The 25,226-nt window shown below is 39.5% G+C and overlaps 1 protein-coding gene across 2 annotated transcripts in view; it reads right to left on the bottom strand.

The window, feature by feature from the left end:
* The window catches only part of LOC125454752 (son of sevenless homolog 1), a 248,421-nt gene that overhangs the window by 36,005 nt on the left and 187,190 nt on the right, over positions 1-25,226 (bottom strand). For both annotated transcript variants that reach the window (XM_048535905.2, XM_048535904.2), the window contains exons 9-11: positions 17,271-17,398; positions 15,620-16,275; positions 1,567-1,648 (exon numbers count right to left, since the gene is read on the bottom strand). In XM_048535905.2, coding sequence (XP_048391862.1) covers positions 1,567-1,648; positions 15,620-16,275; positions 17,271-17,398 — 866 coding nt within the window. The remainder of the gene's footprint in view (positions 1-1,566; positions 1,649-15,619; positions 16,276-17,270; positions 17,399-25,226) is intronic.

Below are 25,226 nucleotides of genomic sequence, written 5' to 3' on the forward strand. Positions count from 1 at the left end.
GTTGCCAACTAGTAGTAGGCAGGGTGCTCGGGTGCAATGTAATAAGGGAGCTAGGTAACTGGTTAGTGTTTACAGTAGGTCCGGTGACAGGGTCAGGGTGGAGACAGATTGAATCTGGAGAGGGGAAAGGGGCAAGACAGTCTGAGGCATGTAAGCAAATGTGGGTAGAGGTGGAATTACGTGTGGAGCTGCGAGGGGTGCTGGGGGCAATGGCCCGATGCAGGCAAATAGGAGAGCTGGAGTAAGTATATCTGGAAAAAGGTGAAGTTGGGGGGGGGGGGGGGGGTGCGCGGCGGGGGGGCAGTGGTTTGATCAGCCCAGACGTGAGTGAAGGCAGGTTGATTCCTGGGTGGGGGTGGTTGGGCGGAGTCAAGGCTAGAGTGGATGGAGGGGGAAGAAAGTCCTAAGTAGGTGAAAAGGAGGTCAAAACATAGGTTTAGAGCAAGGTGAAAGGTGATCAGGTCCTACGGATGGGACAGTTTCTGGAGGCTCTAAGTATACGGGGGAGATGTACATTGGGATGTGAGAGTTGAATACGGGTCATTTGAATTGTTACTCAGGAGTCAGACTATGGATTAATACTCTGGATTATTCTTGAATAACTATTTGATCAATTTAATAAGAACCCTCCGAATTCTATGACTGAAATGGAGTCTTTTGGAGAACTCCGGGCATACACGGAGTGTCCAGTGGAATCCTGCAGGATTTCCTAGGCAATTTCTTCAGTTTCTGCTATCATGGGGATTCTACAGGGTTCCCATGTACAACTCCCAATTTCGCTGGAAATAATAACTGTCTCAACAGAAAATTCATGCCAACGGGAGAAAGGAAGAAAAATAAAAGCCAAGAGTACAAGAATAGAGATCATAAGAGACAGAGAAGAGGTCCAGTAGTCGCAGAGCTCTAAGAGGTTGCTTATATTTGACAACTTGAAGACAGACCATGAATCACAATGGGAGAGATGTCTCCCTACTACCCAAATGTCTGCAACTCAGAAAGCACAAAGCATCCTAGATGCAGCACATATGGGACCAGTTTAACTAGTGGGCCAAAGAATATGCACAAATATTTCTCCATCTGTACAAATAAATAAAGCGTTGAAGAGACAACTGCAAGGCTTCAATGAAAATCAAAGCACTATCATCAATGGAGAAAGCCCATGCTCGAGAAACTGAAATATCAGTAAACAAAGAAGATTTTCCTCCAAGCTTATGAAGTGGTTGGTTTTCTTCAGTAACATACATGGTGACTTTAAAGCTTTCAAATGTTGCACTCTTGCGTAATTGTACTGTTTTTAGATTAGATTAGAAGACAGTCTGAAGCGTGTAAGCAAATCTGGGTAGAGGTGGAATTAGGTGTGGAGCTGCGAGGGGTGCTGGGGGCAACGGTCCGATGCAGGCAAATAGGAGAGTTGGAGTAAGTTGATAAAATTAGTAAGTTTGGTTAAGCATTTGCTCTTGCATATCTATTACAATTAGAGTGGATAATTTTACAGACTAATAAAATAAATGTAAAATTTTCAACGAGCAAACTGCTTAAAAAAGTTTATATATAATGATAACATACCTTTCAATTAAAAGGCCTAGCAACTCCCGGGGTTTGCAGAAGGACCGATACGTTGTGAGGAATGTCCTAACAAAGTTTGGGTCTAGAGAAATACAAAGTAGTTTGAGCATGATTTGTTTGAAGTGATACCTGTGCATAAAAAAGTTTTCTTTTCCTGAAAATAAAAGGTGCATTAATTTATAATGCTAAAAAGATAATTTCCAAATATTTTGGTTTATTAGTTCCATTAGACGATGACTCAAAAACTTCATTTCTTTAAAAAAGAAAACAAAACTGACTAGTTGCCACATTCGCATATGTGAAATAGGTGTTCTGAAGAAGTCACAGTGGATCGAAATGTTGACCACTTCTGTCTCCAGAGATACTGCCAGACATACTGAGCTTCTCCAGCAGTTTCTCTGTTTATATCTGCATTTTTCTTTAAGGCACATTTTTCTCATTCCATTTAAGTGCCTGTGATACACCTTGGATGTGATGCCAACTTGAACAGATTATTTGATTTCTTTGCGTGCAGGTGACCTATAAACTCTGCTCACTGTTCACTTCACAACATTTTGCAGGTACAGAAGCAAGATGAGACAGGGAGTATAGATTTAAGCACACACCTCACATTTCTTCTATGGAGGACAGTCTACAAGGAAGTATCGACTTGTTAAGTTTCAGTCAAATAATTAAGCAAAGGTTGCAGATGTAATGAAAATCAAAACAGACAGACGATAAGTCAAAATAAAATGAATTCATCCATGAAACTATCTCCAAGTTGAAAATACTAATATCACATGCCTATTTTTTGCTGTGCTCAGTGAATAAAACCAAACAAAACTATTGCTGGATTTTTTTTAAATAAGCGTTTGTCCTTGTGACAGCTTATCAGATTACAAGACAAATCCCTTCTTTTGGTTTAGTTCTACCAGGTATTCCAACTCATAATAGTGTACTTGCAAAAAGTTTGAACAAATGTTATTTTCATGTTCCAGGTTTTCACTTGGCTTGGGTATTTCTACCTGCCTACCATTGCTGAATATATTCTAACCAATAAAGAATCGATCAATCACTAAACTTGCCATCTCAAATGATCCGCCTAGCGATGTATTTGTCGGTCAACCAGTAGCCGATAGCTGACTAGGCAAATCCCTCAAATAATTGTAACTATTTTAGCTAGATGTAATCAGTTTTTCACTTTTGGAAAATACATCATGTTCATGAAATTCATATAGTGTTATTGCGCTACGTGCGCATACGTGCATGTCCAAAGGACAGTGAGAAATGCTGTGTTATTTCTCCAACATGAAGTTATTGTGCACTTTTTCTCCTCTCCCTCTCTATTTTATGCGTCAATTCCTCAGAGGGTGTCAGTGCTGCTTAACTCGTACCTTTGAGATCTTGGCTCGTAGGGTGACCTTACTTCCTGCAACAAGAATATAAAGTGGAGGCCAGATTGGTAAAATAACAGTGCAATAGACACTCCATTTGAGGTCTTCTGCCTACAGCAGGTTGAGCAGAGCAGCAACAAAATCTACAGAAAACTGAAGGAAGAAACTGTGGATGCTGAAAATTAGGAGCAAAAAGAGGTTATGGGAAAGTGTAGATACTGCCAGACCTGCTGAAAAGAAATATTAGAGTTAACATTTCTGATGGTTCTTCACAGATGCTGCCAAACCTGCTGAGCTTTTCCAGCAACTTCTGTTTTTGTTGAATAAAATCTACAGACCCACATTAGCTCTGCAAATTAAAAAAAAAACTGACTTGCAAAAACAAAGTCTATTCCATTTTTTAAACTTCTACTAACATTGATCACCTGTCTCTGAACACTGTAGCACCAGAATCCCCAATGGTTAACTTGGATTTCCACATGCTAAAATGTGACATTTCAGTCAGCGGTGTCTGCACAAATGCACATGTGGTTGATTCAGAATGCAGTTGTATGGATCCAATCAAGCATCCATATTGGTGCACTTGCCACTTGTTTTACTGAAAATTTAAACTAGGCTTACCACAGTAGGCTGGCAAGATCGAAAGAATGAGTTTGCAGAGGATACTCATGAAAAATATGTTATCTGAAAACATCTAATCTTTTCTGATTTTTCTTATCATGATGTGCCAGTTATTTCCACAGAGAAATGAGTAACATTTAAATCATGCTTATTTGCTTCTCAGTACTGTAAATGACTTCTATTATAAAGATTGTACAACCCACACATCATGGGCCCTACTCTTTTTAAAATCCCTAGTAAAGACTTTGCACATGAAACAAATATCAAGTTCAAATCTCTAAAGTTAACTACAAAAACAGCAAGATTTCAACTCAATCCCGTATTGCCACTACTGAAGACCTATATTCCATCATATTCAACCCTTCCTCTACATTCAATTTACAAGTAGTTTTGATTATTTTAGTACACACTAAATATTTTGTTTGCTCCACTTCTGAATTAATTAATTGTTTCAACAAAATCTATTCTACATATTTACTACACTACAAGACAATAAATCTCTTCTAATTTTAGCTTGTGGGCATTTTCAAACCAGTCATTCTGCATTCATATGGTATGTTTCAAATAGCTGTTTTCAAACACAAATACCTCTTCGTAATTAAACAATTGAATTTTGCCTCTATTTCTCCAAGAGGCTAGTCATGACCCACATCAATTCCAGTCTCCCAAACTGCCTTGATCCCCTGCAGTTTACGGACTAACATAACAGATTCTCAGAAGATGCCATATCCCTAGCCTTGCACTCATCTGTAGAACATCAGGACAACAAAGACACCTACATCAGATTCCTGCTCATTGACTATAACTCGACCTTCAACATCATTATGCCCTCCAGACTGATCTCAAAACTGTGTGACTTTGGTCTCAGTTCTGCCTTCTGCAACTAAATCCTCAGCTTTCTGACCCATAGGCTGCAATCAGTAAGGATAGGTAACTGCACTCCTCCACAAGAACACAACACTAAAGCCCTACAAGGATGCGTCCTCAGCCCCCTACTGTACACCCTGTACACCTATGACTGTGTTGCCAAATTCTGAATGAACGCCATCTATAAGTTTGATGATGACACCACCACAGTGCGGCGGATATCTAACAACGTGCCAAAACACGGAAGGGAGATGGAGTGTTTGGTGACATGGTACAGTGACAACAATCTGTCTTTCAACGTCAGCAAAACTAAAGAAGTGATCATTGACTTCAGAAAGAAAGGAAGAGAACATGCCCCCATCTACAGCAACAGAACTGAGGTTCAAAGGGTGAAGAGCATCAAGTTTCTCCATGACCTGACCTGGACTTCCAACGCAAATGCAACAGTCAAGAAGGCACAATGCCTCTCCTTCCTCAGGTAGCTCAGGAAATTTGGCATGTCTGTGAGATCCCTCACCAACTTCTAAAGATGCATCATAGAAAGCATATTGCCTAGTATAGCAACTGCTCTGCCCAGGGCTGTATGAAGCTACAGAAGGGGGCATGTACAGCCCAGACCATCACAGAAGCCAACTTTCCATCCAAGGACTCCATGTATATGGCTCACTGCTGTGGAAAGGCAGCCAACATCAAAGACCCACCACACCTGGTAATGATCTCCAAGAACCTCTTCCGTCGGGCAGAAGACACAGAAGCCTGAACACATGCACAAGCAGGTTCAAGAACAGCTTCTTTCTGGCTGTTATCAGACTGTTGAATGGGCTCTAGCCTCAAATAATGTAACCTGCAATGTAACGTGCAGCCTCTGAGTCTTTTTGATGTGTACATCTTTTGCTTGCTAGGATCTGCTTGCCCTGCTTGTAAACAATGCTTTTCACTGTAGTTTGGTACACATGACAATAAAATCAAATCAATAATCGAAGAAAAACTTGGCCCTTCAGAAGTCTCTCCTTGTGTCTTTGTAGCCTGAATCCAGACATGGAGTCCAGTCTTCTCCCTGCTCCTCCAGTACATTAATGCCCTTTTGAAGATGAAAATGTACAAAACTGTACTTAAAAATATCAAACGTGGTTTCAATTGTGTACTTCATTCCAACCAGCAGCTTTCTTTTTTTTTCTACCAGAACCAAAATTTTCCAGAGAAAAATCAGATCTTAGAAATGTTTGCTCTGGTGGGTATGATATCCACTGATGATCTGATTTGTTTGGGATAATTGCATGATGCATGTATGCGTGCACGTGTAAATGTTATATATAATATAGTGCAGAGTTTAGATTTTGGACTATTTGAATTAGATTGAAACGTGCACAAGCCTCAACTGTCTGGACAAGGTAGACTTGCCCTCTTATGGGCCAGTCCAGATCTAGGATACAATGCTTGAAAATTGTCATCCTTTAAGGACAGAGAAAAAGAGACTTTTTCTCTCGGACGATTGTGTGACTTTGGAATTCTGTGCCTCGGTTGGTGGAGGCAGCAGGCCCACTGAATGTTTTCTAGACAAGAGGTGAATAGACAGAGAACTCAAGGGTTATCAGGGTTAGACAGGGACATAGAACAGATCAGCCTTGATCTGTTTAAAAGGTGGAATTAGCTCAAAGTGTTGAACCGTCAACTTCTACTCCCATTTACAAAACAGGCAAAAACATGCATATTAAAACATTTATGTCTATACCAAATGGGCATCATGCCATGGAAGAAACCTCTTATGACCTCACTCCTTTTAACACATATTTTGTGGGCACAGTAGGGATTGAGGATACTGCAGGAAGGTAGAGCTCATGATCCCTTAAAGTTGTTACCCAACTTGCTACGGGTGTTAAGAAGGCATAAGATATGTTGGCTTTCATTGGCAGGGGAATTGAGTTTAGGGACCACGAAGTTATGCTGCAGCTCTATAAAACCCTGGTTAGACCACAATTGGAATATTGTGTTCAGTTGTGGTCACCTCATTATAGGAAGGATGTGGAAGCTTGAGAGAAGGTGCAGAGGAGATTTAGCAGGATGCTGCCTGAACTGGAGGGCAGGTCTTATGAGAAAAGGTTGAGGGAGCTAGGGCTGTTCTCTTTGGAGCAAAGAAGGATGAGAGGTGATTTGATAGAGGTGTACAAAATGATGAGAGGCATAGATAATAGTGGACAGCCAGAGACTTTTTCCCAGGGCAGAAATGGCTATCACGAGGGGAAATAATTTTAAGGTGATTTTCAGAGGTAGGTTTTCTACAGAGAGTGTAGTGGGTGTGTGGAATGCACTGCCAACAGTAGTAGTAGAGTCAGATACATTAGGGACATTTAAGTGACTCTTGGGTAGGCACATGGATGACAGTAAAATGGAGGGTATGCAGCTTAGTTTGATCTTAGTAGGATAATAGGTCAGTACAACATTGTGGGCCGAAGGGCACGTAATGTGCTGTACTGGTCTATGTTCCAGGATCTTGTTGAATGACAGAGCAGGCTTGAACGCCAAACAGCTTACTCTAGCATCTATTTTTCACATTTTGATGTAAACGCAGGTCTTGGACAATCAGCAGTGCAACAGCCTCACTCTACTGACCTTCTGAGGGCTTTCATTCACTCTAAATTACTACAATGAAATCCAATAAACGAGAATGTACTTAAGTATATATCAAAACAATCAACATTGAAATGGTGCTGCAGCATTAAATCATTCCAGATTAGAAAGGTGACAGACAGGAATTAAATTTTGTCTAAGTAAATGAATTTGCTGCAATAAGGAAAAATTAGCAATAGTAAGTAACCCCACATTCATTTTCATTCAAACAACAAACATTAATAGTGCTGCTCAAATGAGTATTTCAATAATTTCTAGTTCTGTTGCATTTTTAATGTGATAACACAGCTGAAGTTATCAAACAGAATCTGACACTTAGTCACGCAAAAAGCGTATTAGGCCAATAGGAAAAAGTTTTGATTAGAGCTAAGTGTTATGTTGCATTTTTTTTGGCCCCATTTATTGGCTGCAATGCTCCAGTAAAGTGCAGTGCAACCTGGAAGAACAGCGCCTCATTTTCCACTTGGGGACCCTGTTGCCTTTCGGGCTCAATAGTTCAATAACTTTTGGGCTTGAACTCTTCCATGTCCCAGTCCCACACACCTGGCCTTGTTATCAATAGTCTGCTATCACACACAATCTAAGGTTGAGGTTAGCCCCGAACCAAGCCCACTAATAACTAATCACCCCCCTAGCCAGACAGTTATCCTATCCTTCATCTGTCCAACTGTTCTTTTCTTTCTTTTAGCTCACCTGTCATTTATTCCTTATCCCCTCCCCCAACCTATCTTCTGCATAAAAAAACCAATACTTTCCTAAGTGCAATCAGTTTTGAGGAATAGTCACTGGGCCCTAAATGTTAACCCTGATTTCTCTTCATTGATTCTGCTGCCAGAACTGCTGAGCTTTCCCAGCAAGTTGCATTTGTTTCAGCATTTATTGTGCAATCCATGCTTTGAGAACGACGTTTCTGCTAAGCTGTGCATGCATGCAGCTGCTCTGAGGGTCCACTCATAGCAATCAGGATGCTGATGTCATTCGCAGAACTGACCTCTGATTCCAGAAGTTGCTGCCACACACTGACTTCAGAGATCTGTGCAGTAGTAAAACAAATTAGTGGGAATGCCACTTAATATGATAGCGGTGAGCTCCCTTCCTAAACAGTTACAGTGCATGTAGTGTAGGTACATCCATAGAGCTGTTTTGGACACAGTTCCAGGATTTAGAAACAGCAACACTAAAGGTCAGGACGGTGTGCAACATGGAGTTAGTTACTTTCCCTTGCATCTATGGTCTTTATTCTTTTTGATGGAGAGGGCAGACATGGAAGATGCTGCTAAAAGGAGTCTAGGCAATTTGTTTGAGTGCATCTTGTACATAATGTAGAATACATAAGACATACCGATACCACTATATGTAGGGGTGGAGAAAGTGAAAACCAAATAGGGTGGATGGGATGTCAATCAAATGGGTTACTTTGTCCTCATTTATTTCATGTTATTTCATGGAAGTTGTTTGAACTCCTTTCAATTACATATGGGGATCAAGGATATGAGCTACTTGTCACAGAATTCCCAGTTGTTAGGCTGCTTTTGTAGCCACACTGTTTACATGGTCGGTCCAATTAAATTTTAAAATGTTTAAATAGGAGACCAGCTTACGAAGGGAAATCTGAGAGTTTACGGCTGAGATGGGTGGTAAGGTTCCTACTTCTGGGCCTGAGCTGTTTGATAACATGTCCAAGTGGGTTGATTAAAAATATTTAGGGCTAAGAAACTTGTTTGAAGGTGAAGGGATCAAACTTGATGATACACTTGAGGCCAGGTCTAGAACTGGAAGAGAGCAGAGATGCGGGGGATTTGTAATTTTCAGAAATTACAGGGATAGGGAGGGATAAAGCCAAGGCCACTGAGGGGTGTGAAATACCTTGAATTTTAAAATCAAGGTATTGGGGAAACTGGATGCCAAGGTAAGTCAATGAGCATGAGTGATGGACGAATGGAACAATGAAGTTAGAACACCGTCTTATATGACCTTAAGTTTACATAGAGTGGAAAATGGAAGGCCAACTAAGACAGCAGTGAAATAATCAAAGTAGCAACAATATGCATGACAATTTGGGGAGCAGATTCAAACAGACAGACATATAAATGTATGGCATGGAAACAGAATCTTCAGCCCGACTCATCCATGCTGACCAGATATCCTAAATTAATCTAGCCCGATTTGCCAGCATTTAGCCCATATCCCTCTAAACATTACCTTTTCATGTACCCATCCAGATGTCTCCACCACTTCCTCTGGCAGTGCATTCCATACATGCACCACCCTCTGTGAAAAAGTTGCCCTTTCGAAAACATTTTCCCTCTCACTTTAAACCTATGCCCTCTAATTTTGGATACCCCTGCCCTGGGGAAAAGACCTTGACTATTTACCCTAACAATGCAGCTCATGATTTTATAAGCTTCTTTAAAGTCACACCTCAGCCTCTGACATTCCTAAGGAAAAAAAGCCCCAGCCTATTCAGCCTCTCTCTATAGGTCAAACCCTCCAACTCTGGCAACATCCTTCTAAATATTGCAGAACCCTTTCACGTTTCACAACATTCTTCCTGTAGCAGGAAGACTAGAATTGAATACAGTATTCCAAAAGTAGCCTCACCAGTGTCCTGTTCAACCACAACATGACCTCCCAACTCCTCTACTTAATGCACTGACCAATAAAGGTAGGCATACGAAACGACTTCTTCACTACCTACTGTGAGTCCATTTTCAAGGAACTGTGAACCTGCACTGTGAGATTTCTTTGTTTGGCAACACTCTCCAGGAACTCACCATTAAATCTACAAGTCCTGCCCTGATTTGCCCTACCATAATGTAGCACCTCACATTTATCTACATTAAACTCCATCTCCAAATGCTGTACATTTATATGTCTGTCTGTTTGTATCTGCTCCCCAAACTGTCATGCATATTGTTGCTACTTTGATTATTTCAGTGCTGTCTTGGCGGGCCTTCCATTTTCCACTCTATGTAAACTTAAGGTCATATAAAAGTGTTCTAACTTCACTGTTCCATTCATCAATCACTCATCCTCTGCCCAATTGGTCTCGGTCTCATAATACTCTGAGGTAACCTTCTTTGCTGTCCATATGAATTAGAAGGTTTACGATTCAGCTTCTTGAACCTGCACTGCTGTTTGATAAGGTCACGGCTGATTTGAATGTTGTCCCAAAGCCACTTTCCTGCATATTCCATTCAAATCCTTTGTTAGTTAATCTACCTAACAATCTTAAAAATATTCAATGACCACACCTCCACTGATCTCTGGGAAAGTGACTTCCAAAAACTAACAAACCTGGCAGAAATTCTGGCAAAAATTCTCATAGTCTCTGTCTTAAATGTGACACCCCTCATTTTTCAACACTAGATCCACAAGGTTAAACATTCTATGAGCATCGGCTCTATCAATTCCGCTTGGGATACCACAGGTTTCAATAGTTCAAATCCATGGCTCTTAACTCCAAAGGATTCAGGTCCAGCTTCTCCTCATAAGATAAACCATCCTCTAAAGGATCATTCTCACTCTGATTGGACAAATTTTGGCCATACATGCTTTGGTAACTTTGTCAGTTGCTCATAAGCTGCAGTATAGATTATTGCAAATTCAAAATGGCTTGCAGCAGAGAGTTTTGGACTGGCTGATAACCAAGAAGCTAAAGGTCTCCTAATTAGGTTAAGGCAGTGAAAAACAAAATAATTCACATCTTCCTGAACTAAAGAAGAATTCAGAAAAGCTAGATAGCATTTTTTGCTTTTAGGTTTTTAAACTGTTAAAGCTTACAAAATGCTATCTTCTCCATTCTTGTTCTGAACTGCCATAAGACCGATTTGATATCAGCCTGTTTAAAGTTATAGATTCTAACCTGAACAAATGATTTGTGATGCAAAACGGAGGAGAATACTGAGATACAGGCTATTAGACTAGACAGGATTGAGGTTCAGAAGGAGGTGTTAGCAATTCTGGAAAGTGTGAAAATAGATAAGTCCCCTGGGCTGGATGAGATTTATCCTAGGATTCTCTGGGAAGCCATGGAACGAGATTGCAGAGCCTTTGGCTTTGATCTTTATGTTGTCACTGTCTGCAGGAATAGTAGCATAAAACTGGAGGATAGAAGATGTTGTTCAAGAAGGGGAGTAAAGACAACCCTGGTAATTCTAGACAGGTGAGCCTTACTTTGGTTGGAGTAAAGTGTTGGAGAGGATTATAAGAGATAGGATTTATAATCATCTGGAAAGGAATAATTTGTTTAGGGATAGTCAACAAGGTTTTGTGAAGGGTAGGTCGTGCCTCACAAACCTTATTGAGTTCTTTGAGAAGGTGACCAAATAGGTGGATGAGGGTAAAGCGGTTGATGTGGGATACATGGATTTCAGTAAAGCATTTGATAAGGTTCCCCACCGTAGGCTATTGCAGAAAATACAGAGGCATGGGATTGAGAGTGATTTAGCAATTTGGATCAGAAATTGGCTCGCTTTAAGAAGACAGAGGGTTGTGGTTGATGGGAAATATTCATCCTGGAGTTCAGTTACTAGTGGTGTACTGCAAGGATCTGTTTTGGGAGCACTGCTGTTTGTGTCATTTTTATAAGTGACCTGGATGAGGGCATAGAAGGATGGGTTAGTAAATTTGTGGATGACACTAAAGTCGGTGGCGTTGTGGATAGTGCAGAAGGATGTTGCAGGTTACAGAGGGACATAGATAAGCTGCAGAGCTGGGCTGAGAGGTGGCAAATGGAGTTTAATATGGAAAAGTTAGGTGATTCACTTTGGAAGGAGTAACAGGAATACAGAGTACTGGGCTAATGGTAAGATTCTTGGTAATGTGGATGAGCAGAGAGATTTCAGTATCCATATGCATAGATCCCTGAAAGTTGCCACCCAGGTTGATAGGGTTGTTAAGAAGGCGTACAGTGTGTTAGGTTTTATTGGTAGAGGTATTGAGTTTCAGCCATGAGATCATGTTGCAGCTGTACAAAACACTGGTGTGGCTGCACTTGGAGTATTGCGTACAGTTCTGGTCACCACATTATAGGAAGGATGTGGAAGCATTGGAAAGGGTGCAGAGGAGATTTACCAGGATATTGCCTGGTATGGAGGGAAGGTCTTATGAGGAAAGGCTGAGGGACTTGAGGCTGTTTTCATCAGAGAGAAGAAGGTTAAGAGGCGACTTCATAGAGACATACAAGATGATCAGAGGATTAGATAGGGTGGACAGTGAGAGCCTTTTTCTTCAGATGGTGATGGCTAGCACGAGGGGACATAGCTTTAAATTGAGGGGTGATAGATACAGGACAGGAGTCAGAGGTAGGCTCTTTACTCAGAGAGTAGTAAGGGCGTGGAATGCCCTGCCTGCAACAGTAGTAGACTTGCCAACTTTAAGGGCATTTAAATGGCCATTGGATAAACATATGGACGATAATGGAATAGTGTAGGTTAAATGGGGTTCAGATTGGTTTCACAGGTCGGCGCAACATTGAGGGCCGTAGGGCCTGTATTGCGCTGTAATGTTCTATAGATCTACCACTAGATACCAGAGTATGCGGACCTTCAGTGAGTCCTCAATTTGTTCATTTAAAAATGTCTCTCAGGGACAAAGTATAAGTTGGCTTTACATATGTTGCATAACATATCAAACATATTTCATTTTAAAAAGAAAGCAGATATTCAGAACTTCTGGAAGTAGCAGGATCCAGGTTAAGAACCCTTTTGGAATACATAATTGAAAAGAAAAGGAGATCATTTGTGCACTGCCTTGCAGAAACAACTCGTGCTTTATGAACTTGATCTTCATTGTGACAAAGGCTACAATTATAAGGCAGTTCCTAATTTGCTGAAATGCTAGAATTGTGCAAACATGGATTTTTGTGAGCGTCCTAACTAGAACACTGAACAGAAAACCCCAGCAGCTAAATTGGAATCTCCCACTGTTCTTACGCAATAAAAAAATTACTGTCTATATAATAATTTTGCTTAATGGAAAATCAACAACTTTGATAATATATTAAATATTCTTCAAGCTGGTGGAGGAAACAAAAATGGTCCAGTGACATCAGAATGTGGAAAAAGGCATTTTATAGTACACTTTACAGTGCTCATTAGGTTTGGGAGAAATAAAAATCCTGCATCAGCTCTGCAGACCTAAGTGAACTTGGTGTAATTTGTTTTCAATTTACTTTGAGGGGGTAAATGCATTATTTCTTATTCATTGTAATCTCAGATTTGCACTGGAGTTCTCAAGGTGATACGAAGGAAATTTTTAAATAGGTTTAATCAATGTTTACTTTCACAAGTGAGTTCCATTGTATCATAATATCCTGTTTTCAAATTCTTTCTGAACTTAAGATTTCTCAATGCCCACAGGATCCCCTTGTAAATTACTTAATGGCTATGTATTCATAAATACAACTGTTAATATGGTCAATACAAATCCTCTGCTCAAAATACCCTCAAACCAGAGATAAAACTCCATGCTACAGTAATGAGCTACACAATTCACTTTTCTCACAAATTTTGGATCCGCAACTATTTATTCAAATTACTTGTAGGAAGCAAAATTATAGCTCTGTGCACTAGAGCTTACATGTAACTGTTCTCATTAGTTTAAATTACTACTATCTGTTCAGTTACTTGGTACAAGTTATGTAGTTAAATGTTTTCTTATTAGGGCTACAAAGCTTTTTTTTGAAAGTTTATTTTTCATTAACATGAAGAGTTTTCCCAAGTGTTAACTACCCCACCCAACTCCAACAGTTTTGAATCAAGAATGAACAATAAGCTTCTTTGTAAACGATCATCCTCAAATTCAGCAAGAAAGGAAACAGACGTAGTGATCACATACAAGCAGTGTACTGAAGTAGTAGAACACAAGTGTGGCATAGATGATGGGTAAAGTCCAACAGCTTCGTAACTTCAGCAAACCTGTGCCCACTTGCTTATCTTATTCTTTTAAAATTTCAAATAAAAGGAAAAAATTATTTACTTCTTTTTAGACAGGAAGTCAAGAACGAGTTTCATGAATGGTCGGAACAGCCCTTATGAATGACTCAGTTGCAGCAGGTGCAATGAACAGGAAGCACCTTTATCCCACCAATATAAATACACATATCACTTACATCCCACATGGAACATATTTTGATGCACCAAATAAGTACAAATATATACCAAATTAAACACATTTACACAAGTAAGATGGAAATGCATACAAATTCAAGAATGAAACTAACAGCTCACTGATAGAACATGTATGTTCTGTAACTTTTAACTTGGCATCTTCAAATATTGCAACATTCTTAAATCTGCTGACAAAAATTTAATCCAAAGTAGAAACCAACCTAATAATAGCACAATAAAGCACATAATGCTGGAAATAAAATATTGCACTGGTGCAGTCAGAGCTGTTTCTCTGGAAATTAAGTTAAAATAATTTGTTGAGACAGGAGCAAATTTGACTTTCCAATTAAATGACCCATGAGCATTCCACACTGGCAATGGATGAAGAGAAAATTAGCACATTTTCTCATGCCTTCATTTTCAAAAATCTCCACAAAATAAATAGTATCATAGGCTTTATTTTACCAAAGCCAAATATGAATTGTTCTGGCATTTAAGTGTTGTTTCTTAGTGATGAAGCAAAAACTAAACCTTAATTGCGACACAAATATGCATTATCAACTGCAGCCAATTGCTTCTAATTAGGGCCACAAAGGTATTAATACATAGCGTGCTTCTCATGCTAAATTATAGAAATTAATAAATGAAGATCAGAGGCATCTACAACCACTGCATTTCACCACAGAAAAGGCACTGCAACTTCCTGCTTTACGTGTCCACAAATGAAAAAAGGAAAACATGACTCAAAAGGCTGGGTCACAAGTAGTTCCAAGATTAGAAGTGACCTTTGTCCAAACAATATCAACTGTTTTAAATATCTACAAAAACAAAACTATCGGAACAAAAATAACCACATGACATTACTGAAATAGAAGAATTAGATTTGCCAAGGAAGACTTAATGTAGGAAAGTAATGAACTGGACACACAAATCAGTTCCCATTCACACATAAGCACTGGAATAGCACTTATTATTGGTGAAGCATATGCAATAATATTGCCATGATTTCTATTTATGATACTAAATGCGGGCCCAGCAATCTTGAAAGTTAAACATAATTTTTTTCCTCCTAAAGAATGATTTGAACATGAAAAATCTTCTTCTGTGAATTGCTTCCATCCTTTAAAATTATGGATAGGATCATCTGTTTTGGGCTAGCTATTACACTGTGCTTGTTGAATCATTCAATGTTCAGTTCAATTGTTCAGTATTGAAAATGTAACATTTTATTAGCTCCATCTGAGCAAAGTTCAAAAGGTTCTCAGGTTGGGTTCAACAGTAGGAAAAAAAACTTTTCTTAAGCTGTATAAATAAAAATGGTAAAGTTCCCAAAACTGTTATTTCCATATAATAAAGATTAATTTACATTTCTGTCTGCATCTGATACTTAACCTTTCTGTAATGTATTAAATCTCTTAATACAGCAGCCTATTCCAAAATGGTTGTACCTACCTGCATACATATGGTAAGTAAGGCGTTCAATCAATTTTGTAACAGTTCCAGCTTTGATAATAGGAATTCCCGATTTAGATTGCACATTCTCCTCAAACACAATGTTCTCCTCAGAATCTGGCTCAGCAAACCTGTACACTTCAGGACTTGGGAGCCTAAGCGGCTCCTCTTTCTCCTCCTGTAGCATAGTGGTATCCAACATCCTCTCCAGTGTACTACGATATTGTAAAGAAATTAAAGCTGCCATCCAATTATTCTTTTCCTCTGCTGATTTAGCAGCAAAAATTACACCGTTTTCATCCTTTAAGATAACTTCAAAAGCATGTTTGTACTCATTAGTGTCATCTTTGTCATTGATCTGTACCTTACGCATGAAAAACTTCTCTTTGAGACGATATTCTGCATAGCTTCCACCAGGCAACCTAGGCTGACCATGATTTGATTTACAGCAAATCATCAAGCCATCAAACAGGAATATGTGCCTTTCATGTTTTGCACCCACACGTGTCAGTGTGCCTTCCATTATAAATTCATTGCAGCACTGTCCAATGTCTTTGCCTTCCCAGCCATCAATATTTTTCTGGATCTCATTCATTTTCTTGATTGCAAGGTGTTTGCTTTTCATTTGTTGATTATAAAAACGACAGGCAGACTCACTGAAAGAGAGAAAAAAGGTCCAATTACCAAATCTCAATCTGTTAATCCTGACAAATAAAAACAAATACCTACGTACTGATGCAGATAACTGAAAAGTGCAGATATTTGTACAATGCACTGACAAAATAGAAACAAATGTTTTAATAGAGTAACTAGTTTCCCAACCATTTGAACTGTTTAAAGATCATGTATATCTTTAAGGTTAAAATATTAAAATCTCTTTTGAAAAACCACATGCAGAAAAATACATGTCACTAATGTCTCTTGGGTTGTCGGCAAGTGAACACTCTCAATACAAAAACATACTTCGGCATTGGTGGGCCAGTCACACTTTTCTGCACACATAGTATTCCATCACATCGCTCAAATAGGAAAGTAAATCACTCATTCTGGGTCACTTCGGAATTTATGTTTTGGCTCTCTGCTGAAAAGAAATCACTGCTGAACAACTGGGACTATCGAGTTATTTAATTTATTTGAACAACATTGTTAATAATTTGTCGAACTTCAACACTGAGCAAAACAGTTCCATTCAGTTTGTCTCATTTGACAAGGAAAGCAAGAAGACAACTAAAGAAAAAGATACATGTTTCCACTTATTTCTTTGCAGCAGCAAGTACAAAAACATAAAACCTTCTGTTCAATATTTTCATGGAATGATTTTAATTTTTAAAAAAGACAATGTAGCTAATTTCCTTTAAAGAAGAACGTTTCAAGAATTTCTCAGCTTACCACCTGACGCTTAGCAAAGTCGTCATAGTCATAAATCAAGATGTTCCTTGGTTTTAAGCTTCAGTTGTACAGCAACTTAAAAGCATAAAATGCTTTGAATAAAAACAAGCTTTTGGTATCTGACATCACTTCCTGTTTAAAAGTCATCCTAACACTAAAAGCAGACACTGTTCTTTGTTAACAGTAAGAGGAAATGGGAACCACAGTAACTTACAAATGTGATCAACCAGGAAAAACGCAGGGATGAATAGAAATTGCTTACCTCAGCCTTCTTTTCGCAAGTGATTTTGAACAAATCCTTTCCATACTGCTCTGGAGGTTAAGAAGAGCAGTTATGGCTTGTTTCAGGCATTCTTTGTCTTCTTCATCTTCACTTTTCTCCTCTAATTGCTATCATCATAAGGTGGGAGAAAGGAGGTTAGTTTTAAGTAGTTTATTGCAGTTAGATAAGTATGATACAAATAGATATTTAAGGTCACAATATGTTTTTACTGTTTATCTTCAGCCACAATAACAGAATCCTAATCTCCAATCTTTAGTCTACCTTGGTAACAGTGCAAAGATAAGCTCAAGTTAAGGTACAGCAGAGCAAGGAACTCCTCCAATACGTCAGGAATAGAATGACAATATGTTAATGCTTTTACTGAAAAAAATCAGCTTACTTTTTTGTATACAGTAACTGGGTTAAGAACATATACTGGAAACCAACACACATCAGAATGTTTGCTATTGTTTCTACAACAATGAGATACATGTCTTTTATGCCAACCATGGTAGCTAATGTTATAATACTAGAATTCCTCAAAATGTAGAAGCAGGCCAATTGACCCATCAAATACATACTGACCCTTTAAAGAGCATTCCAACCAGATCCACACTCCTACCCTATCCCTGTAACCCTGCATTTGCCACGGCTAATCTGTCTGGCCTGCACATCCCTGGACATTATGGGCAATTTTGCATGGCCAATCCATCTAACCTGCCCATGAGTCATGGAGCTGTACAGTATGGAAACAGAACCTTCAGGCCAACTCATTCATGGTGACCAGATATCCTAAATATTTAATCTTTAGTCCCATTTTCCAGCACTTGGCTCATATCACCCTTAACCCTTCCAATTCATATACCCATCCAGATGCCTTTTGAATGTTGTAACTGTACCAGCCTCCCACCACTTCCTCTGACAGCTCATTCCACACACGCACCACCCTCTGTGTGAAAAAATTGCCCCTTAGATCCCTTCTTGATCTTTTCCCTCTCACCTTAAACCCACGCCCTCGAGCTTTGGGCTCCCCTACCCTGGGGACAAGAGCTTGGCTATTTACCCTATCCATGTCCCTCTTGATTGTATAAATTTCTATAAGGTCACACCTCAGCCTCCGACACTCCAGGGAAAATAGCCCCAACCTGTTCAGCCTTTCCCTATAGTTCAAACCATAAAACGCTGGCAACATCCTAATAAATTTTTTCTGAACCCATTTGAGTTTCACAACATCCTTCCTGTGGCAGGAAGACTGAATACAGTATTCCAAAAGTAGCCTCACCAACGTCCTGTAAACCACAATATGACCTCCCAACTCCTGCACTCAATACACTGGCCAATAAAGGCAGGCATGCCAAATGCCTTCTTTACTACCCTGCCTACCTATAATTCCACCTTTAAGGAACTGTGAACCTGCACTCTGAGGTTTCTTTGTTTGGCAACACTCCCCAGGGCCTTACCATTAGCTGTATTAGTCCTGACCTGATTTGCATTTCCAAACTGCAGCACCTCACATTTATCTAAATTCAAGTCTATCTGTCACTCCTCGGCCCATTGGCCCATCTGATTAAGGTCCTATTGTACTTGGAGGTAACTGACACAGACACTGGGAGAACGTGCACCACATATAGATAGTCGCCTGAGGTTTGGATCGAACGTAGACCCTAGCACTTTGAGGCAGCAGTACTAACCACGGAGCCACCGTGCCACCTGCCCCGCACGGTAATTTAAACATAATATTAAATCCTAGATCTCTCTCCCTAACCGTATTATGGATCATACCAACAGCATTTGAACTGCATGAATGATTCTTTTTTAAAAAGAAATTGCAGATGCATGTACATCCCTCACCTACAAAATCGACAACCTTCAATACTCATGAATCAAACAAACTTAATTATCCACTCTGCTACTAGAGAAGAAGTGTTTTTTTTCTCTTTCAGTTAAATGCACTTACATTTTTAAAAAGTTCCATAGTACACAGAACATGAGGTATTTCTCAAGCTATAGTCCATTGTTCTAATTTTTTCAAATTGCTAATTTTTCTTTCGTATTTCTGTGTCATTGGTCTTTTATTAGTTTTACCTGTTTGTTATTAAGCGTTGCACATTTTAATCAGTTTCAAATCTATACATTAAAAATCTTCTACACACAAAATGATTTCTAATGTCTATGGTTGATTTTTGATTTTGCGATGATGACTATGTTTACTTAATATATTACATTTTAATACAAGCACATCAATTGTTTTGAGATGCTTGTGCCTCATTTTCAGTTGTAACCTTTTTCATCCATTTTATGCCTTGTCAGGTTAGTGGTCCTCTTCATTGTGGGGTTACTTAAATTTCCACGGTGCAGCATCAGGTGTTAGCTGAACTTACGGAATCTTTCTTTTAATTCATCATCAGTTTGCTTTCAGATAGTTCGCATATTTATTTGAACAAAAGTGCAACCAGAATGAATAAGGGATTATGGGCCTGATAATCTGAGATGGACAATCTCCAGAAAAGAGGTGCTCCAATATTGTTCATATTTTAAAGAGATCGGGAGTATATAATCACAACAAGCTATTTCATTTCTTTTCATAATAATGTTACCAAAGACACAAATTCTTTAACAGTTCAGACAGAAATTTTAAAGTAATTTGCAGAAACATCTGGCAATATCCTCTGCTCTTGCTGGTATGTAGAAGAGCATTAAATTAGACAGGATGGTGACATAGCTGAACCCTGCCATGTTTCCAACTTTGTCAGAATTTAATGCTAGGCAGGAAGGTCCACGGTCAACTATCGCACCCAATTGGATACTGAAGCCCTTAAACACCCAATTGGTGACTGTTGAAAGGGCTCATCTTGCTCTCACTGATATTAACACAGTGGATAGGCAGATAGCCATGTGACATTCACAACAAATGAAACTATGTAGCTCTCATATAATTTAGTGTAGAGCTGGATGAACACAGCAGGCCAAGTAGCCTCATTTTAGCAGGAAAGCTGACGTTTCGGGTCGAGATCCTTCTTCAGAAAATGATTTTCTGAATAAGGGCCTAGGCCCGAATCGTCAGCTTTCCTGCTCCTCTGGCCTGCTGTGTTCATCCAGCTCTACACCTTGCTATCTCAGATTCTCCAGCATCTGCAGTTCCTATTATCTCTGAAACTTGTAGCTAGGTTCAATCCACCATTCTGGGACTCCACCTCCTACTGCCCATCCTTCCAGCAGCCTCTCCAACAACTCCCCATGCCTCTGCTGAGCATGAGCCACCAAGCTTTGATTATATGGTAGCTCTGGGTAGCTAAGACTTCCACCCCTAGGGTCTTGATTTCAGGACCACCTGTGGGCTTGTCACTGCAGAAATGGCTTGTAACTTGGCAAGTTTACCAAAAGAGACAGCGCAGGTCTCCTGTTAACTTTCCAGTCAGCAGGCAAGACTTATGCAATGGCTCAACAAGATTCTGTCCAATGTTTCAATAACTGAGTGTCAATCTATTGGGAACTGCCTATGGGGTTGGTGAAAGTAGTCAGTATTAAGTCGTTCAAGTGCAGATTCCAATTTATTTTAGAAAATTTGATTTATGCCTACTGTACAGGAATAATTCCAGACATGACATGCTATCTGCAGCATGCTTAGGAAGATAAAAGGTGACTTGAATCCATGGATCCCAAAGTGCTCCACCAATGTAGTAAGCATCAGAAAGCGTGTTTAATTCAAAGAAAGAGAAGTTCTTTACTCGTTGTAATTATTGTTGACTTTTGTGAACTAAAGTAGAATTTTGAAGCAAACAAAATGTCTCCAATTGCCTTTCATGTGCTCTGCTGACCGTTGCAAAATGTAAATATTCGAATTACTGACATTGGTGAGAGAGAGACAGAACAGACACAGCATGGAATGGGTAATGAAGAGGCAGGGTGTCTCTCCTCTTAAGAACATCAAATGTTCTTAAGATTGATAGGAAAGTAAGCTGTGAAGAAAATATAAAGAAAACATAAAGGAATAAAGATAGACTAATTAAACAAACATGAGACAAATGTGAGGAAAGGTAAAATTATCTATTTTGGCAGGAAGGATGGGCCTGTACAGTGGTTAGTACAGCTGCCTCAAGTGCCAGAGACCCATGTCCAATTGCAGCCTGGGCACTGTCTGCGGAGTTTGTTCATTCTCCCTGTGTCCGTATGGGTTTCCACTGGGTCCTTTGGTTTCCTCCCACAGTCCAAAGATGTGCAATTTAGATAGATTGGGCTTACTAAATTGTCCCGTTGTGTCCAGGGATGTGCAAACTAGGTGGATTAGCCATGGTAAAATGTGAGGTTATGAAGTCAGGGTCAGGAAGAACTTGATGTGCTGAATAGCCTTTAACTGCACTGTAGGGATTCTATGAATAAAAAAAAGCAATTATCTAAACAGTGAAAGTTCACAGTTCTCTGAGGTGCAGAGGTTTGTATGCAGTTACAGCAAGTAATTAGGAAAGCTGACAGAATATTATCATTTATCGCAAGGAAAATTGAATTCAAAAGTAGTGAGGTTACCCTTCAGTTACATAGGGCACTGGTAAGATTGCATCTGGAGTACAAAGCACAGTATCAGTCACCCTATTTAAGGAAGGATGCAAGTGTGTTGGAGGCACTTCAGAAAAGATTAACCAGACCAGTACCTGGAATGAGAGGGTTGCCTTAAGAGGTAAAGTTATTGCCAGGCTTGTATCCTTGGACCACTTGAAAACTTAAATTAAGTCAAATATTTTTCTCTCAGAAGGTTGAGTGTCTTTGGAACTCTCTTCTTGAAAAAGGTGGTGGAAGCAGAGTATGTGAATATTTTTAAAGCAGAGGAAGATAGATTAATGTTAAGCAAGGGCCTGAAAAGTCATCATGGGAGATAGAACATGGAACGTTACAGCGCAGTACAGGCCCTTCGGCCCTCAATGTTGCGCCGACCTGTGAAACCAATCTGAACCCCATTTAACCTACACTATTCCATTATCATCCATATGTTTATCCAATGGCCATTTAAATGCCCTTAAAGGTGGCAAGTCTACTACTGTTGCAGGCAGGGCATTCCACGCCCTTACTACTCTCTGAGTAAAGAGCCTACCTCTGACTCCTGTCCTGTATCTATCACCCCTCAATTTAAAGCTATGTCCCCTCGTGCTAGCCATCACCATCTGAAGAAAAAGGCTCTCACTGTCCACCCTATCTAATCCTCTGATCATCTTGTGTGTCTCTATGAAGTCGCCTCTTAACCTTCTTCTCTCTGATGAAAACAGCCTCAAGTCCCTCAGCCTTTCTTCATAAGAACTTCTCTTTGAGGTTACACTCTGATCAGTCATGTCCTTAACAGAAAGTAAGGAAGTATTAGAGGATGCAGCATTAAAAGTAGCTAAATTTGCAGGCCCAGATGAGATGTAATCCAGTCTGTTGAAGAAAGCAGTACCAAGGCCTAGCAGCTAATTTTCCACAACCACGGTGAAATGCCAGAGGACTAGAGGATTGCTAGCGTTGTCCCATTATTAAAATAGGAAGGAACAGACCGGGAAATTCAGACCAGTCAGCCTAACCTCTGATGGGAAAGTTATTAGAAAGATTGATGAGCAACAGAATATATCCATACTTGGACACAGTGATTAATCTAGGATTTCTGGATGGAAGGTCGTATTTTAAAAATTTGATTTAAATTTTTGAGGAGGTTACCATAGGAATTGATAAAGGTAATGCATTTGATATGGTCTACAGGGACTTCTGCAAAGCTTGTCAAGGTCTCTCATGGCAGACCAATCAAGAAAATAAGAGCTTATAGGATCCAAGGCAAAGTGACACACTGGATCTAAAACTTGCTGAGTGCAACAAGCAGTAGGATATTTCTGTGACTGAAAGTCTGTTTCCAGTGAGGTTACATGGGGTTTGAAGTTAGCGTCTTTCCTGTTTCAGTGCATATTCGTGATCTGCACTTAAATGTACAGAGTATGATCAATAAATTTGTGAATGACATGAAAATTGGTAAGGCAGTAAACAAGAAGGAAAATAGTTGTCAGCTGCAGGAGGATATCAACAAACTGGTCTGATAGCATCTTGCAAAGAGGAATGTTGGTGTGCATTTCCACAGGTCCCTGAAGGTGCAAGGGCGCTAGATAAGGTGGTTAAGGCACCTTAACCTTTGCCTTATCAGTCAAGGTATAGGTTACAAGAGCATGGAGGTTCTGCTGGAACTGTAAAAAGATCACAACTGGAGTACTACATGAAGTTCTGATCAGCACATTATATGGAGGATGTAATTGCACTGGAGGAAGATTTGTCTGGGTACTACCTATGCTATAGGATCTAACCAGTGGGAAAAAAATTGGATAGGCTACAATTGTTTTCCTTGGAGCAGTGAAAATCGGGAATGGATCTGGCAGGTCTGAAGCAAGGCACTTTTTCCAGTAGTAATCAGGTTAATAACTAGAAAACCATAAGACATAGGAGCAGAAGAAAACTATTCAGCTCTTCAAGTCTGCTTTGTCATTCAATGACATCTTGGTTGATCAGATCATCTTGAATGCCATTTTCCTGCCTTTCCCATAATTCTTGGTTACCTTGCATGTTAAAAATCCATCTCAGCCTTGAATATAATTAATGACGCAGCCTCCACAGCTCACTGTTGCGAAGAATTCCAGATTCACTGCCCTCAGAGAGGGCATTTCTCCTTTGTCTTAAATGGGTAATTCCTAATTCTGATACACAGGTCCTAGTTTCTCACAAGAGGTAAACAACCTTTCAGCATCTACTCTGTCAAGTTCTTTAAGGATCTTATATGTTTCAATAGAGTCACCTCACATTCTCCAATATTTCAATCAGTGCAGGCCTAATCTAATCAGCCTCTCCTCATAAGACAATCCGTCCATACTTACTATCAGCTGTGTGAATCTCCTCTAGATTGCCTCCAATGTCAGTTTATCTTTCCATACATAAGAGGCCTAAATCTCTTTGCTGTGGTTTGACTAATTTTGTATAGTTTTAACAATATCTATAATTTTAAACTGCATTCCCTTTGAAATAAAGACCAACATTCTATTTGTGTTCCCTAATCCCTGCTAAACTCAGATGCTACCTTTTGTGATTCAAGGATGAGGAGTCACAAGTTCGTCTCATGTCATCTTTTATCGTATTGTTCCATTTAAATAATATTTAGCCCTTCTATTCTTCCTGGCAAAGTACAAAACCTATTTTTTTCACTTTATATTCCATCTGCCAAGTTTTTGCCCACTCACTTCACCAGCTTACAATCGCATCCTCACCACTTGTCTTCCCACCAATTTTTGCATCATCTGCAAACTTGACTAGAATTCATTCACTTTCCTCATCATTAATATATATCATAAATAATTGTGGCCCTGGCATTGATTTCTGAGGCACACCTTCAGTTACAAGTTGTCATCTTTAAAATGGCCCTCTTAGCCATTATATGTGCCTTATTTAATACTGAGCCTTCTGAAAATCCAAATTACATCCACTGCTTCTGCTTTTCTATCCTGCTTGTTACTTTCTCAACGAATTCTCGTAAATTTGTCAGGCATGGTTTCCCTTTTATGAAGCCATATTGGCACTGCTTGATCGCGTAGCGCATTTTTAAATGCTCCGCTATTACAGCCTTTACAATCGACCTTAATATTTTTCCAATAACCGACCTTAAGCTAATAGGTCTATAGTTACTTGTTTCTTCGTTTCCTTTTTTCAATTGGCAGTTTACCAATTCTCTGGGATTTTTCCAGAATTGAAGCGTTCCTAGAATATTATGACCAGTACATCCACTGTCTCTGTAGCTACTTCCTTTAATATCCTAGGACGTAACCCATCAAGTCTTTAGCCTCATCAGTTTGCTTACTACTGATTTCTCTATTGATACTTAATGTATTTATTGCATTTTCTCTTCTTACCCCTTGAATATTTACTAATTTTGGAATGCTATTAGTGTTTTCAACTATGAAG

This window comes from Stegostoma tigrinum, chromosome 9 (genome assembly GCF_030684315.1).
Source record: "Stegostoma tigrinum isolate sSteTig4 chromosome 9, sSteTig4.hap1, whole genome shotgun sequence".
NCBI classification, from domain to species: Eukaryota; Metazoa; Chordata; class Chondrichthyes; order Orectolobiformes; family Stegostomatidae; genus Stegostoma; species Stegostoma tigrinum.